General features: G+C 37.3%; 1 protein-coding gene across 1 annotated transcript in view; it reads right to left on the bottom strand.

Annotated features, from left to right (window-relative positions):
• Positions 1-2,572: 2,572 nt before the first annotated feature.
• CCHR5.PART0H11orf65 (chromosome chr5.part0 C11orf65 homolog) overlaps positions 2,573-14,682 on the bottom strand; it is a 426,753-nt gene continuing 414,643 nt past the window's right edge. The window contains exon 9 of the mRNA XM_044072623.1: positions 2,573-3,390. Coding sequence (XP_043928558.1) covers positions 3,218-3,390 — 173 coding nt within the window. The 3' untranslated portion in view covers positions 2,573-3,217. The remainder of the gene's footprint in view (positions 3,391-14,682) is intronic.

Raw genomic sequence — 14,682 nt, forward strand, 5'->3', positions numbered from 1 at the left:
TTACCTGCAAAGTGAAGGATTTAGTGTAGAGAATCTAACTCTGATAAAGTCACAGCAGAAAACAGAACAGATCAACAAAAATACTCAGAAAGATGTGTTAAAAGCAATGCACAGTATCAGAGCAGGTTAGGATCTATCATGCACTATCACAAAAAATAAACTAAAAAAATATCAGCACAGGGAGAAAAATTTAGAACATATGTAGATGAATATAAAAGAAAAGTACAAAATAAGCAATTTATTGATGACCCAGAAATGTTTTATGGAGAACTGGGAAACAAAACAAAAGGAACTGAAATACCACCCCAAAAAAAAAAAAAGAGGAAGAAATAGATACATTTTGGAGAAATATCTACGAAGATCCTGTGGAACGTAACAAATATGTTAAATAGAAAAAGTAAAAGAAAGAATAAGAAGTTCAAATGTACAGGATATTAAATGGAGTGAAGTAACCACCACAGAGATTGAGGCAAAGTTAAGAAAAGCTCCTAACTGGAAAACGCCAGTCCCAGATGCAATACCTAACTTTTGGTTAAACGTAGATTTAGCCATGAGTAAGAACTATTTATATGTGCTCCCCAGACAGACACCGACCTGGTTAATAACAGAAAAAACAATACTCCTACTTAAGAGCGAACCTACAAGCTATCCTAAATTTTACTTGCCTTCTGACAACATATAAAATATACACCGGAATTGATGCCAACAGAGTTTATAGTCATTTAGAAGAAAACTCAGTCATGGTAATAGAACAAAAGGGTAATAAAAAGTCATGTGGAGCAAAGGATTATTTGTTGTTAAGCAAAGTCATAATGGAGAACTTTAAAAAGGGGAAGAATCTAACTATGGCATGGATAGACTACAAAAAAGCATTTGACAGTATCCCACATTCATAGATAAAAGAGTGCTTAAAAATGTATAAGATACACCCTACACTGATCAATTACATTACAACGACCATTAAACGGTGGCAAACCACTTTGCAGTTAAGCCATGTTAAAGGACAAATTATTATTCCAGGGATAAAAATTCAAAGTGGGATATTCCAGGGTGACTCTGTCACGCTGCTCTTTTGTCTTGCCCTTAACCCTTTAAGCTGTCTACTTAACAGATAAGGTCATGGCTACAATTTTGCTCCTGGAAAACAACAAAGTATAAAGACCTCTCATCTTCTTTTTGTGGATGATTTAAAACTGTATAGTGCATCAGATGAGGAACTGAAAGCACAATTGATAAATGTGAGAAAGCAACCTTTAAAGCAGGAAAGCTGCAGCACCAAGAAAACATCAGTTTAGACAGGAATATAATATAAAAGAACTTGGGAGTGTATAAATATTTGGCAATTGATGAAGGATCAACAATAAAACACGAACAAATGTGAATAAAACTTAGTAAGGAATGTTTTAGAAGACAAAAATTAATAATGAAAGCAGTGTTGACATCTAGGAACAAAGTCCAAGCTGTAAATCACTTTGCATGTCCTGTCCTAACTTACACTTTTGAGTGATTAGTGATTGACTGGCCCCAAAAGGTGTTGGATCGGTTGGACTGGAAAACAAGAAGAATGCTTCATTCTTATCAAATAAGTTATAAAAATCATTGTATACCAAGATTATATATTCCCCATTCTGAAGGAGGTATGGATCTCCTTGAAATTGATTGCATGTATAGATCTGCAGTCATAGGACTGCATACATATCTGATGACCTCACACGATCTGAACACAGTGAAAGTTTTTAAACATGAGGAGAATAAGTCCAAGATGATCTTCCTGCTTAGTGTAGCAGAAGCATATCGATGTCAAGTGGGAATGGAAATCAAACCAGAAGTAGGTGAAGGATCAGATGAGAAGGCAAGAAATATGGAAAATGCATAAATATAGTTGCAAGTATAGAAAACTCTTGGAACAACCCATGTTGATCAGGCTTGAACACAGGAATGGTCAAGGAGAGGTGAATTCAAACCAAAAGACAAAAGGTTAATATTGGCTGCCCAAGATAGTGGACGTACGTACATGTTGGTTTACAAAGTCTATTGAACATGTGGGGAAACAGACAAACGTAGGTTTTGTAAATCAGAATTTGTTAACAGTCGCACCTCTTTTTGCTGGTTGTAATATACTAACGGCAGAAGGACTGTATACTGAAAGGCATAAAAATGCAGCAAGACTGTTACATTGGGGATTTTGCCAACATTATAATACTGAAGTGGCTGAAAAACACTGGAAACATGAGCCACAAAGCATTATAGAAAATGATGAAGTTTATATCACGTGAGATCACCCATCATCAACAGTTCAAAAAATTGATGCAGGAAAACCAGATATAGTAAACCATGAAAAGAAGATGAAATTGAAATTGCTACAACCAGTGACTATAGTGTCTTATGTACAGAGTGAGACAAAGTTATAAAATACCAGAATTGGCAGGCAGAAATAAGGGCAATGTGGAAAAAGGCTACTCAGACAGTTCCAATAGTAGTAGAAGCAATGGGCCTTATAAAAAAAAAGTTTACAGTCGTACTTAGATATGTTATGGATACATGTAAACTTATATGAGTTGGAGTCATTACTAGATGCATTGTGGGTGTTACGAAGAACACTTCTGGATGACATCCAAAGACTAAAACAATACTAATTTCATTAACTTTATTCATACTATGACTTAGGAATGGCCTCTATTTCCATCATGGTATTACCAACCCAAAAAACTTGGAGAAATAAAAAAAAAGAACAAAAGCAGAGAATGGAAGGTGATCATCTGCATACCAAAATAAAGATGCACTGCAGGGGTTGACTGAACAATGAAGTATAAAATATGTGTAATGCACATGGAATAAAGCTAAGCTTCCACTTCCCAGTTCTGAACTTCATTCCTTCTCAACAGATATTAGATCCCAAACACTTTAAACAGCTTAGTTGCCATATGTATTTAATAAATCCACATTTAGACTATAGTATTAAGTATACACAGTTTGTTAACTATTATAACAGCTTTGCTAATACCTTTTTGTCTAAATAAGAACCCTGAGCCCTTTAACAACTAATATTTGACATTAACACCATGTTAAGAAAACATAAATAAATTGGCGGTAACTATGGTACAGCTTTTAGATTTTTTTAAATACAGAAATACCTCAGAGGTAACTAAATATTGAAATGCACTCTGCTTGACTTGAACATATAATTATATTGGTCTAATAATAGAAAAAGACTGGTTCAGTGAGGTATACACTTAAAAACAGGTGAGTTGGTTATTCTTGTCATTTCTATCTGGCTTTCCTTGGACTGCTGAGAGTTTGTTGCTCCTCTGGTAAAATTATCCTGGCTGGTTTCTGGCATCATTTTTGTAAACTCATATTGGTCATATTGTGATATAATGAACCTTGCACCTGCAGAAAAAAACAGAGGAACTTAAAATAGAAGGTGTAGTTAAAATTGTATATAACTATTGAGCATGGTATTGTAGATTATTTAATAGCAGTGTCAAAACGTTATTATGTCATGATTGTATCAAACATGTTCTGTGTAACAGACTTATTTTCAGAATAACACATAAAAGCTAAATTTATACATAACAAGTAGGTGATAACCAAGAAGACAGTATGTGTATTAATAATTGTATTTATTTATTTTAATCTGTTGACATCTGGATGACTGGACCAATCCAGATTGATCATTTTCATCTGTGACTCGATGTTATCACTGAAGTGTAAGAATATTGGCAGTGCATTCAAAAATGATAAAAATCACAAAACATACAAAAATGTGTGATGCTGCTTAGACTCATGCTGTTTTAACAAACATACTGTTAGTTCAAAGAGTATTTTTTGACAAGAAAAGATGAATATAAATGTTTTTAGCTAGCTGCATAGTGCAAAGAAAACAAAAGTGCGGACTCTGGTTCCCATACTACAGGAGACTTTATCACTAGTAAGTTTTACTGTTTGGGACAGATATGAAGCATATATGTGAAATAAAACTGAAAAATTTTAAGTGGGTTGTATTATATAAAAACAGAGAGCCGAGGAAAGAGAGTAGTTCATACTGAGAATTTATACATAGCAGAATAGGTGGAATGCTTGCTTGAATAACATTTCTCTGCTAAACTGAATTTGATGTCCTGTCTATTTTCAAAAACAAATTATCATGGTCCTCTCTCAGATGTCTGTTTTGTCTAAGCATCAAGAAAGACAAGGTTTTAGTCAGTAGTGTCAATATCCATGTAATATTTTTAAGTGACTAATGCTATTTTAGAATTGCCTATAGCCAAAATGATAGGCTATAAAATTATTTATAAATTTAAATTATATTTCTGTTTTCAGCGAACTACTTAGTGGTTCCATAACACACCATTTTGCCTTTTTGTGATATATGTGTTTATAGCTTTAAGGAAGTTTAGTCAATAGCCAGTGTATCTGTTCAGACATGTATTTCAGGTAGTCTGGCACCATGCATAGTATAGCAGTCTGAAAACTATGTTAATGGCATTACAAAAACTCTTCAGTTCAAAAACACATAGCAAAGGTAGTAGATTCTTCTACTTCATCACAAAATCATCTGGTACCCCGGCATCTTGCTTTCAAGGATACATACAACCAAATGCATTCTACTTTTATATCAGATTAAGCCATTAATTAATCAATCAATAATATAAAATGTAAATCTCCCATTGCCTTAAGCCTAATAAAATGACCCATGCATATTTTTTAAATACATTTTCCTATTTTAACTATTATTATGTTCTTAAATACAAACATTACTTCATTTTTTAACATTTAGCAATACAAACATTTTACACACTATATAACACATCTTAAACATTTAATTAAATGTAATCTACCTCTAAATTTAACCCTCTGGGTGTCAAAGTGCCATAATTTAAAATCATTTTACTTTCAAGCACATTTAATTTTTGCTTCAACTCACCACTTTTTACTTGAAAAGGTCTTGCCAAGACACTAAAGAAAAAAGTAGAGTCATCTCCCCCATGTACTTTACAAAAATGATCTGCAACAGGGCTCTTAAAATTCTTATTTCGAATATCGCCCAAATGTTCTAAAATTCTAACCTTAACAGCTCTTTTAGTTTGACTTATGTAACTTTTCAAGCAAAAAGCGGTGAGTTGAAGCAAAAATTAAATGTGCTTGAAAGTAAAATGATTTTAAATTATGGCACTTTGACACCCAGATGGTTAAATTTAGAGGTAGATTACATTTAATTAAATGTTTAAGATGTGTTATATATTGTATTAAATGTTTGTATTACTAAATGTTAAAAAATGTTGTAATGTATGTATTTAAGAATATAATAATAGTTAAAATAGGAAAAATGTATTTAAAAAATATGCATGGGTCACTTTATTAGGCTTAAGGCAATGGGAGATTTACATTTTATATTAAAGTGTTTAGGTAGTTTATTAGTTAATAGATTGATTAAGTAATGGCTCAATCTGATATAAAAGTAGAATGCATTTGGTTGTATGTATCTTTGAAGGCAAGAGTCAGAGGTACCACATGATTTTGTGGTGAAGTAAAAGAAAGTACTACCATAACTATGTTAATGAAGCTGACCACATGGATTTGGTTTCCATCTCATTCTTTTGACCATTTTGAATATCTAAATGTTACATATTATCAGAAAGAGAAGAAAACACATTTTTCATTCACATAAGTGCATGGTATTAGAAGCAGCCAAAAATAATTTGTTTTGTCTTTACTTCAGAAATGGTTCAACTGCAGTTGCCTTGTAATTATTCATCTCACAGTAATTTGTCAGTGAACTGGAAATTGTAGAGACAGATTTTTTTTTTCTGACGGAGCAGAATCTCTAAAAAACCTTAAAAGGTACAATGTGTTACATCTGTACATGCTCCAGGGATGAAGCCCCCCAAATTTAATAATACATTGTTTCAAGATGGAGTACAAAAGGATGTTGCAGTAATGAGAGAAACGTTTTAGAGTCATTGTAAACTGAGAAAGAATCTAGTATTTATTCACAAGGGCACATGATCCCACAAAATCTGTTGATTCTTAGACTTGTTTGCTAAAAGCTGCAGTGAGTTAGGCCTTCTGCTATTGCTCTGCTGTTTTATGGTGAGAGACTACAAAAGATAAGTTGCTTATTTTCAAGTGTTTCTGCACTTCTTATAAAGTAAAACAATATTTGCTACATATCTGTTTTAACTGTGCAACTATTTTTATACATAGTGAATTCAATCCTTACCTGTGTCCTGATTTTTGTTTCATAGGTTCATAGGTAGGTACTAGGCTATCAGCCCAAGGGCCTACGTAAGCCTAGCCAGCAAGGTTCCATAGCTTACGCCACCCAAGAAAGCTATTTTCCTGTGCCACTGTCCAACAGAGACATAGAAGTGATCCCTGGGGTGTATTTCCTATTTCCCATCCACTCATCAAGATTTTTCTTGAAGAGTGCTAATGAAGAACTTTGCTTGACATAGATGGGTAGCTTGTTCAAGAGTATAGAAAGTCTCTGGGACAGGAATCTATCCCTCCAGCATGTCTCCTTTTTGTTTCTTTTCTTTTTTTTGATTGGATAATTTGGCTGGTTCCTATTTCTCTGCCTTAAATAGACAGTGTTTAAACCAGTTTGTATTTATAACTGTTTTGTAGGCCTAGTGAATTCAGTCCTTACCTCTGTTCTGATTTTTGTCTCCTTTTTGTTTCTTTGTTTGTTCTATGCATGTTACTTATTGCTGTACTTGAAAACACTCACATAGATCTGAATATCTATTACGGTTTGTGACCTTTGGAGCTTGTAGTACAATCTTTTGTCTATAGAGGCCTAGCTGTTTCTTCGTGGGAGGAAAATTCAGTCTGGTCTGGATAGAATTACTACACAGGGCTCTTTTTTTGATTGGATAATTTGGCTGGTTCCTGTTTATCTGCCTTAAATACCCAGTGTTTAAACCAGTCTGTACTTGTTTGCTAAAAGCTGCAGTGAGTTAGGTCTTCTGCCCTTGCTCTGCTGTTTTATGCTGTTGTACTACAAAAAATATGTTGCTTATTTTCAACTGTTTCTGGATTTCTGATAAAGTAAAACAGTATTTGCTGCATATCGGTTTAAAATGTGCAACTGCTTTTCTAGGCCTAGTGAATTCAATCATTACCTCTGTTCTGAACTTGTTGTTGTGGTATTAAAGCTTGGTGACTTTTGAGTTGCCAACCTCTACTATAAATTTCATATTGGACACTCCCCCCACTCCCATTACATCAGCTCATTCTACTGAGTACAGCAAGATCAGTTGTGAAGGCACGCCACTTTAACTTCTTAACCTTGAATTATCTTCTGTCTCCTCACTTTCTACTATAAAATATGTGCCTCTTCCTACTTCATTTTGCTTGTGCTTAGGTGTTCAACTGCATTTAGTTTGCAGCATTTTGTTACTGCTTGTCGGTAGCCTTATACTTTATTTGAGCTGCTTTTACTGTTGTGAATATGAGCTAATTTATCACATTTGTACTGTTTTAAAGAAATTTACTGATTAACTGTATTTCATTGCTTTTTACTGCATTTCATTACTGTTTAACTGTATTTTTTCATACTGTGAGTTCTGTTTTTGTCTGTACTGGTTAATCTGTGCTTTTTGTGAGTTTTACTGTTTTCTTAACCCTAGTGGCATAGTCTGATACAGGTTTGCTGCATCCAGAGCTGCAGCTGCACTGTTTTTAATCCTTTGTGAGTTATTCCAGCAACAAAATTTCCCATAGTAGCACTTGTGTGATCACCTAGTAGTACTACTCTTAGACTTTCCACCCTTTACCCTCTTAGCTCTCTTTGGCCTCTCTCCCTCAGTTTCTAACAAGTATGGATGGACAATTTCCTATGGTTTCTCCTACCAGTCTGGCTGATATGGGCATCCTGAGATAGTGTAGTAACTGCCTCATATACATGGGCAACCTTCTACTACTACCACTTAGGAAAACAATTTATGAGAAATGCAATTACATTAGGAACCTAGTCAATGCTCTCTCCCTCGCAAGCCAGTATATCTGGTACTGAGAAGGTTGTCAACACAAACACCACACCTCAACCACCACACACAGCTACAGAACATGCACCCACATATGTGGAGGTCCTCAACAGAAACATACCCAAGCAAAAGAGACTTCCAAGGCAAAAACACATTCGAACTCCACTGCCCACCACACCACACACCACACATAGTCCACAGACCTGTGTCTCACAGCAACTAAGGCCTAAACATAAACCCAACATAGTAGTCATAGGAGACTCCATTGTGAGACACACAGATGTGGCCCTCACCAGGCTGGATAAGGAGAAAGTCACGGTTAGTTGTTTGTCAGGTGCCAGAATCCACCATATCACCCATGCACTCAAGTCTCTCAACAACAGGTACTGTTATGACTCTGTCATAGTCCATTATGGAGTGAATGACTTGAGTTGTACCTCCTTGGAATACATGAAGAGAGACATGATAGAGCTCATTGAATGTGTGTCCCAGCCAGGTATGTTCCTAGTCTTAAGCAGCAGTCTACTGTCATTCAGAATGATGCCTCAATACAAAGAAGAAAAAAAGATTGACTTTAACTATTGGCTTAGTTTCTGATGTCATTCCAAGAGGATTCAGTACTTGACAGCCTGGGAAGACATTATTGACAAACCACAATGCTTTAGCAGAGATGGCCAGCATCTGTCTCCCTTGGGCTTCAGGCTCTCTGCAAAGGCTCTTGCTGCCCCCATAGTGCCTTTTTAGGCAATGCCATAAGGTCAAAACTACCAACATGAAAATTTAATCAAAACGCAAATTAAAAGTCATACTGCTAAATGCTGAGAGTCTAAACATGAAACTGCATGCATTCTTAACCCTGGAAGATGCTGACATTTGTGCAGTCACAGAAACCTGGATCAAAGCTGTGGAGAGCACCCCAGCCATACCAGGTTTCTCATCCTATCATACATTCAGACCCCAAACTGTGGCAGCAAAGCAAAAGGAGGTGGAGTTGTAATATATATAAAAGACATACACACCTCCAGGCTGGCCAAACAGTATGAGACAAAGGAGACACTCCAGGTGCAGTTAATTAACAGGACCCCTATTCAAATCATAGCTAGCTACAGGTCCTCAACTTTGACTCTTCAAAGCTATGAAGATTCAACCCTTTACCCTGATCCTGGGCAACTTTAACTATCTAACCATAGATTGGAAGAACTACTTAGGCCAAAACACAAATGCCCAGAGATTTCTTGATTTCTTCAGTGCAAATGCCTTTGATCAGCTGGTTGACACCCCCACAAGAGGTGAAAATATCTTGGACGTGGTATTAACCAACATGATTAACCACTGCAGCATCCCTACAGTGTCATCCATGGTAAGATCTGATCACTTCTGAAGTCACCATCTCCCCTGACCACCCCATATATAGGGTCAAACAAAAAACTTCTCGAAAGCTGATTACAACCTCCTGAGGGAAGGTATAAACAGCTTCACAGCCCCTCCCCTCCATAGGAACTGGCACATATGTCCAAACCTACACCAAAGCACTATACAAGCACTTATATAGCTGCATGGAATCAGGAATACCCAACAGGACAAAATCCTCCTCCTCAAGGAAGAGTAACCATGTCTGGTGGACATCTGCAATACATAAACTGTATAATAAAAGTAAAAAACTGCTGTCTGGGAACAAGAAGGAGCAGGTATTTAATTAGAAGCAATCTCTCCTTAGTCTGAACAAGCAAATAAGTGCACTAGTGAAATCCTCCAAAGCAAAATTTGAGTTCAGACTGGCCACATCTATAAAGACAATAACAAGGGTTTCTTCACATATGTCCCCAATCTCAAGGGAAGCACCCAGATCTGCTCAGAAATGGTGTTCCAGGACACCACATACACAAATGCCATAGGTATAGCCAACCTGCTGGTAGACAGGTTCATTGAAAATTTCACCACTCTGTCCTCCCATCAGTAAATCAGGACATCCCCATCACCTGCCCCCTCCCATTATCTCTAGGGAGCAAGTCATCACTGCCCTCTCAAAGGCAAAAAATACAGCCTCCATGGGACCCAATAACATCCCAGACTGCATCCTACATGAGCTCAGAAAGGAACTTGCAGCACCATTAGGCACCCTAGTCAAACAAACCCTGAGTACTGGCTTTGTCCCAGGTGAGTACAGGACAGCCACTGTCAACCCTTTGCACAAAGGTGGAGTGTCCACCGATCCAGGAAATTATAGACCAATCACCCCAACTAGCCTGATCTGCAAGGCCATGGAGCGGATTATCATGGACCTCATTAACAAGGTCATTGGCAACCTCCAAACACTTGATCCCATACAGTTTGGTTTTGTCAAATAGAGGTCATGCCTTTTAAATTTGGTCGACTTCTTTGAGACAGTCACCAAAGCCATGGACGAGTGGAAGATGGAGCACACCGCCTACCTTGACCTGGCTACTATTCCCCACTCAGGTATAATAGATAAACTCTCTCAACTAGGCATCAATCCATATGTTACCAGATGGGTAGCAAACTGGCTCACTGATAGAACCCATCTAGTCAAACTAGAGGAAGCCATCTCAAGCAGTGAACCTTTAATGAGTGGTGTACCCCAGGGATTAGTCTTGGGGACTTTGTTGTTTGGGATATACTTTTCTGAGTTGCAGGCCAAAACCAGTGGACTATGGCTGACCTAGTTTGCAGATGACTGCAAGCTGGGTGCTGTCATCAGTTCCCCTAGTGATTTGGACATCCTCCAAGAGGATCTCACCCAAACATATGACTGGTATGAGAAACATGGCCTCAAACTGAATGCCAAAAAATGCATAATCTTCCCCTTTGGGGAGAGTGACATCCCCACAAATTATCACATTAATAACAAGGTCCTAAGCATGCAGTCAGTTGTGAGGGACCTGGGCATCCAGGTTGATAGAAAATTGACTTTTGTCCACCATATTGCTTCCATTGTAAGGAAAGCTTTCTACATGGCCTACCTTATTAGCAAGGGTATTTCATCCAGGGACAAGGTGGTCATAACATCCCTGCATTCTTCCCTTATGAGATCTATTATTGAGTACAATGCCCCTTTCAGCATGTACCTCACAAAGCACATGCAGCAACTGGACAGACCACAGAGGTTCCTCACCAGGATAATCCAGGGCCTCAAACATCTACCATACACAGATAAGCTAAAGGCCCTGTCCCTCCACTCAGTCTCCTACAGACTCCTCAGAGGTGACCTGTGTCTGGCATACAAAGCAATCTCAGATCCTGCAATGTTGGGACCACTGCATATCCGCAAGTCAAGCTCCACTCGAGTAATCCACATGCATGACCTCAATCTGGTCTGTAACATCAATAGGACTTGTTGGTGGGACAGATTTGTGTCCCAGAGACTCCCCCTTTTGTGGAATAGATGCCCGCTCCACGTCAAGCAGAGTACCTCATTAACCCCTTTTAAGCATGACCTGCATAACTGGATGGGAAACAAAAAATACACCCATGGGATTCCACCTGCGTCCCTGCTGGACAGGGGCATCAGGTGCTGACGTGTCGGAGCATGGGCTAAATTCTTGGCTAGGCTTGTAAGGGCCTCAGGGCCAATAGCCTAGTAACTTCCTATGATCCTATGATCAAGCCAAATTCTTTCAATTTGGTGAATTGCATGATTTATTAGTATAAAACAGAATCAGATGTGGTATTAAAAATGACAAGACAATGGAGCAGATTACTTATAGAGTCAGATTTGACCATAAGTAAAAAAAGACTGATGTTTGTATAGTGAGTAAAGTTATCTTGTTGGTCTGTGAGGTGAAAAAGCTCAAAATCAGTAAAAGTAGAGTAAAAGTGTGTCATGTAAGCTCTGGCAAATAGAGAAGCAATGCAAAAATGACAAAGACAAACTGATGCAGCAGATGTGGCTAAAAGCATGATAAAAAGAAATGTCCTGCCATTAAACAAACATATGAAACCCGTGAGGAAAGGAAACGTCATGCTAAAGTGTGTAAAATGAAAGAAATTAAATTGGAGCTGAGTCATAGAAATGAATACTTTTGGCCTAGTCCTATGTTGTGGAGAGATAAAGATCTGACCCCAAATGATGTGTGTTTGACTAGAGGCATGGCAAATGGGGCTAATGGGTGGGGAATAGGAATTTGTAGCCAGTGTATACTCAACCATACTGTGGGGAGGGAGGTTGTTTTGGCCTACTTCATTGTTGGGGTTGGCATAGTGGTTAAGGTGTTTAACTCATAGACACAAGGTGCGGGCTTTGATTCTCTGCTTTGAAAGGCAAATAGGCTAGGCTTAAAATGGTCAGGAAGGGAACCTGGCCTAGTACTTACCTATAAACCTATAAACATTTTGGAGGGAGAATATATCACCTACAATAATGGGCCTAGTGAGTATTGTACTGCAGCTTAGAGTTCTGATTTACATGGAAGTCATGGGCACTAGTGTGCAAGGGTTTCTTGCGAGGCAGCTATTGTGAAGCTTGATATACTGTTACTTGGGATTGTGTTTGGATAGTCCCCTTGCCCAAACAACAGGGTTCACTCCTTAACCTTTGCTTGACACTTATGATGGGCTCATTAGTCAGATCTGGGAATAAATGAGTCTTAGGACTTTTGCCCCAGAAACTAGATGCACCCAGCTTTTCCTTGAATGGAAGCCACCAGTCTGATCCATGTGAAGTGAATAAATGGGCCTTTGGGCTCTTTCCCCTGTCACTGGCTGCACCCAGATTTTGCCCTGAATGGAATTCATTGGGCAGAAAACAAATGGATCATAGGACACCTGTCTTGCCTGGGGATAGTGTCATCTTTTCTTGGGGGGAGGGCTGTTGAATTCTCCCACTGGCACAGTTCCCATCTTTCAGGCAAAAGAACAAATGGGTCATTTGTTTGAAAATAGAAGAGTCACTGATTCAGTCAACTAGACTGGGAAGAAACTATCAAAAACAGAGATTTTAACATGGTTTATGCTAATAATACGCATAGTATAAATAGCATGCATGATTAAACACACACAACTTGTGATTAGTGAAGAGTGAGTTGTAAATCTTAGTACAAACATTGAAAATTAATTATGTTTTGTATTTAAAAAATACTGTACATCTTTTCAAAGATTTAAAACGATGGTTCTGAAAGAAAGCAAGATGAAGTAATTGTAAAAACTGCTTTATTCTGGTCTTCATATAAAACAGAGGAGAGAGAAAGTTCTCATGTTGAAAATAAAAAATAAAGGATTCATTTTCCAGATAACTGATACACAAATAGGAAATAAAGGATTCTGTTTCAGATAATTGCTTTAATAAAAGAATAATAAATGAAGGAGTCATTTTAAGATAATTTACAACAAAGGAGCACATTGACACCGGGTTCTTTGACTTACCAAAGTATGACATTTTGAAAATAATTTACAATGTGAACGGTCAATTAAAATAGAGATCAGACATTTTTCAGTCTGATGATTTGCTTAAAGAGGAGTAACATTTATTTGCTGGTTTGGTTTGTTTCCAGAAAGTTATCACTGAGACAGCTGCAAGAAAAGCTGTACTAGCTTTGTAGGCTAGAACAGAACCAGAGTTAATCCTCATGGACAATATGTCTTGTGATTTGGAAGCAACATTCAACAGTCCAGTTCCTACAGTAAAAGCAAACGCATTTCCGTTTGTTTAAATTCACTATGCAAAGCTATAAAACAGTGCATTATCCAACTCATATGGTTGAATAAGTAATGTTTAGCATGCCAAGAACAAAGTAGTTTTCTATGTTTTACATGAACAGATGATTTGGCAAATAAAGCTTGATGATGATGGTCATAAGCTATGTACTTTTAATTTACCTTTGGTGAGGTACAGATTTTTAAGACTTCTGCATAGTATTTCATCAGTGCCTGACCTGTTTTATTAGAGAGTTGATGCACAGGTGAGCAATTGGCTTGGTTGTTCTGTTAATGTTACTGATCGCTGGTCTCACTCCAGTTTAGTATGTTAACAAGTGATGTGAAAAAGACTGAGTTCATGCAAAGGTTAAGGCAGAATAAACTCAAGCTGAAAGGCGTGCATATAAAATATAGCCTAAAAATAAATAAATAAATATATATATATATATATATATATATATATATATATATATATATATATAGATAGATATATATAGATATAGATATATATAAAATATCTGTCTTGTCATAATGTCTGAAGGGTTGCGACTAGCCACTGAGCAAATGCTTCAACCAGAAGACAAGCATACTCTTATAAGATTCTTAGACTGGTGCACTATCATTCAGAGTTTACTCACGGTATGTGAGATGTGAGTTTGCCATTAAGAAGATTACTGGAATATGTCCAGAATGATAGTGGAGGACAGACCAAGCAAATAGTTTAAAATGCTTACTGGTTTACACAGTTAGTAACTGAAGCATTCATAGTGAAGTATTTTGATTTAAATAAACTGGCCAAGTAATGCAAAAGTTGCTTATGAATCAAGATACTTTATAGAATTCCAAAGAAGATATTTAAGCAATAACCCATGCCTGGGTGTGGATAATGCTGGATTTACCCACAGTTGGTGTGGTTTGGTCAGGAGGGCAAAGCCCGAGTGGCCAAAGACAACTGTGGGTAAATCCAACATTACCCACACCCAGACGTGGGTTATTGCTATTATACAATGACATTATTTAAGAAAAAAAATACTTACTT

This window comes from Protopterus annectens, chromosome 5.part0 (assembly GCF_019279795.1).
Source record: "Protopterus annectens isolate FY-2018-M chromosome 5.part0, PAN1.0, whole genome shotgun sequence".
NCBI lineage: Eukaryota > Metazoa > Chordata > Ceratodontiformes > Protopteridae > Protopterus > Protopterus annectens.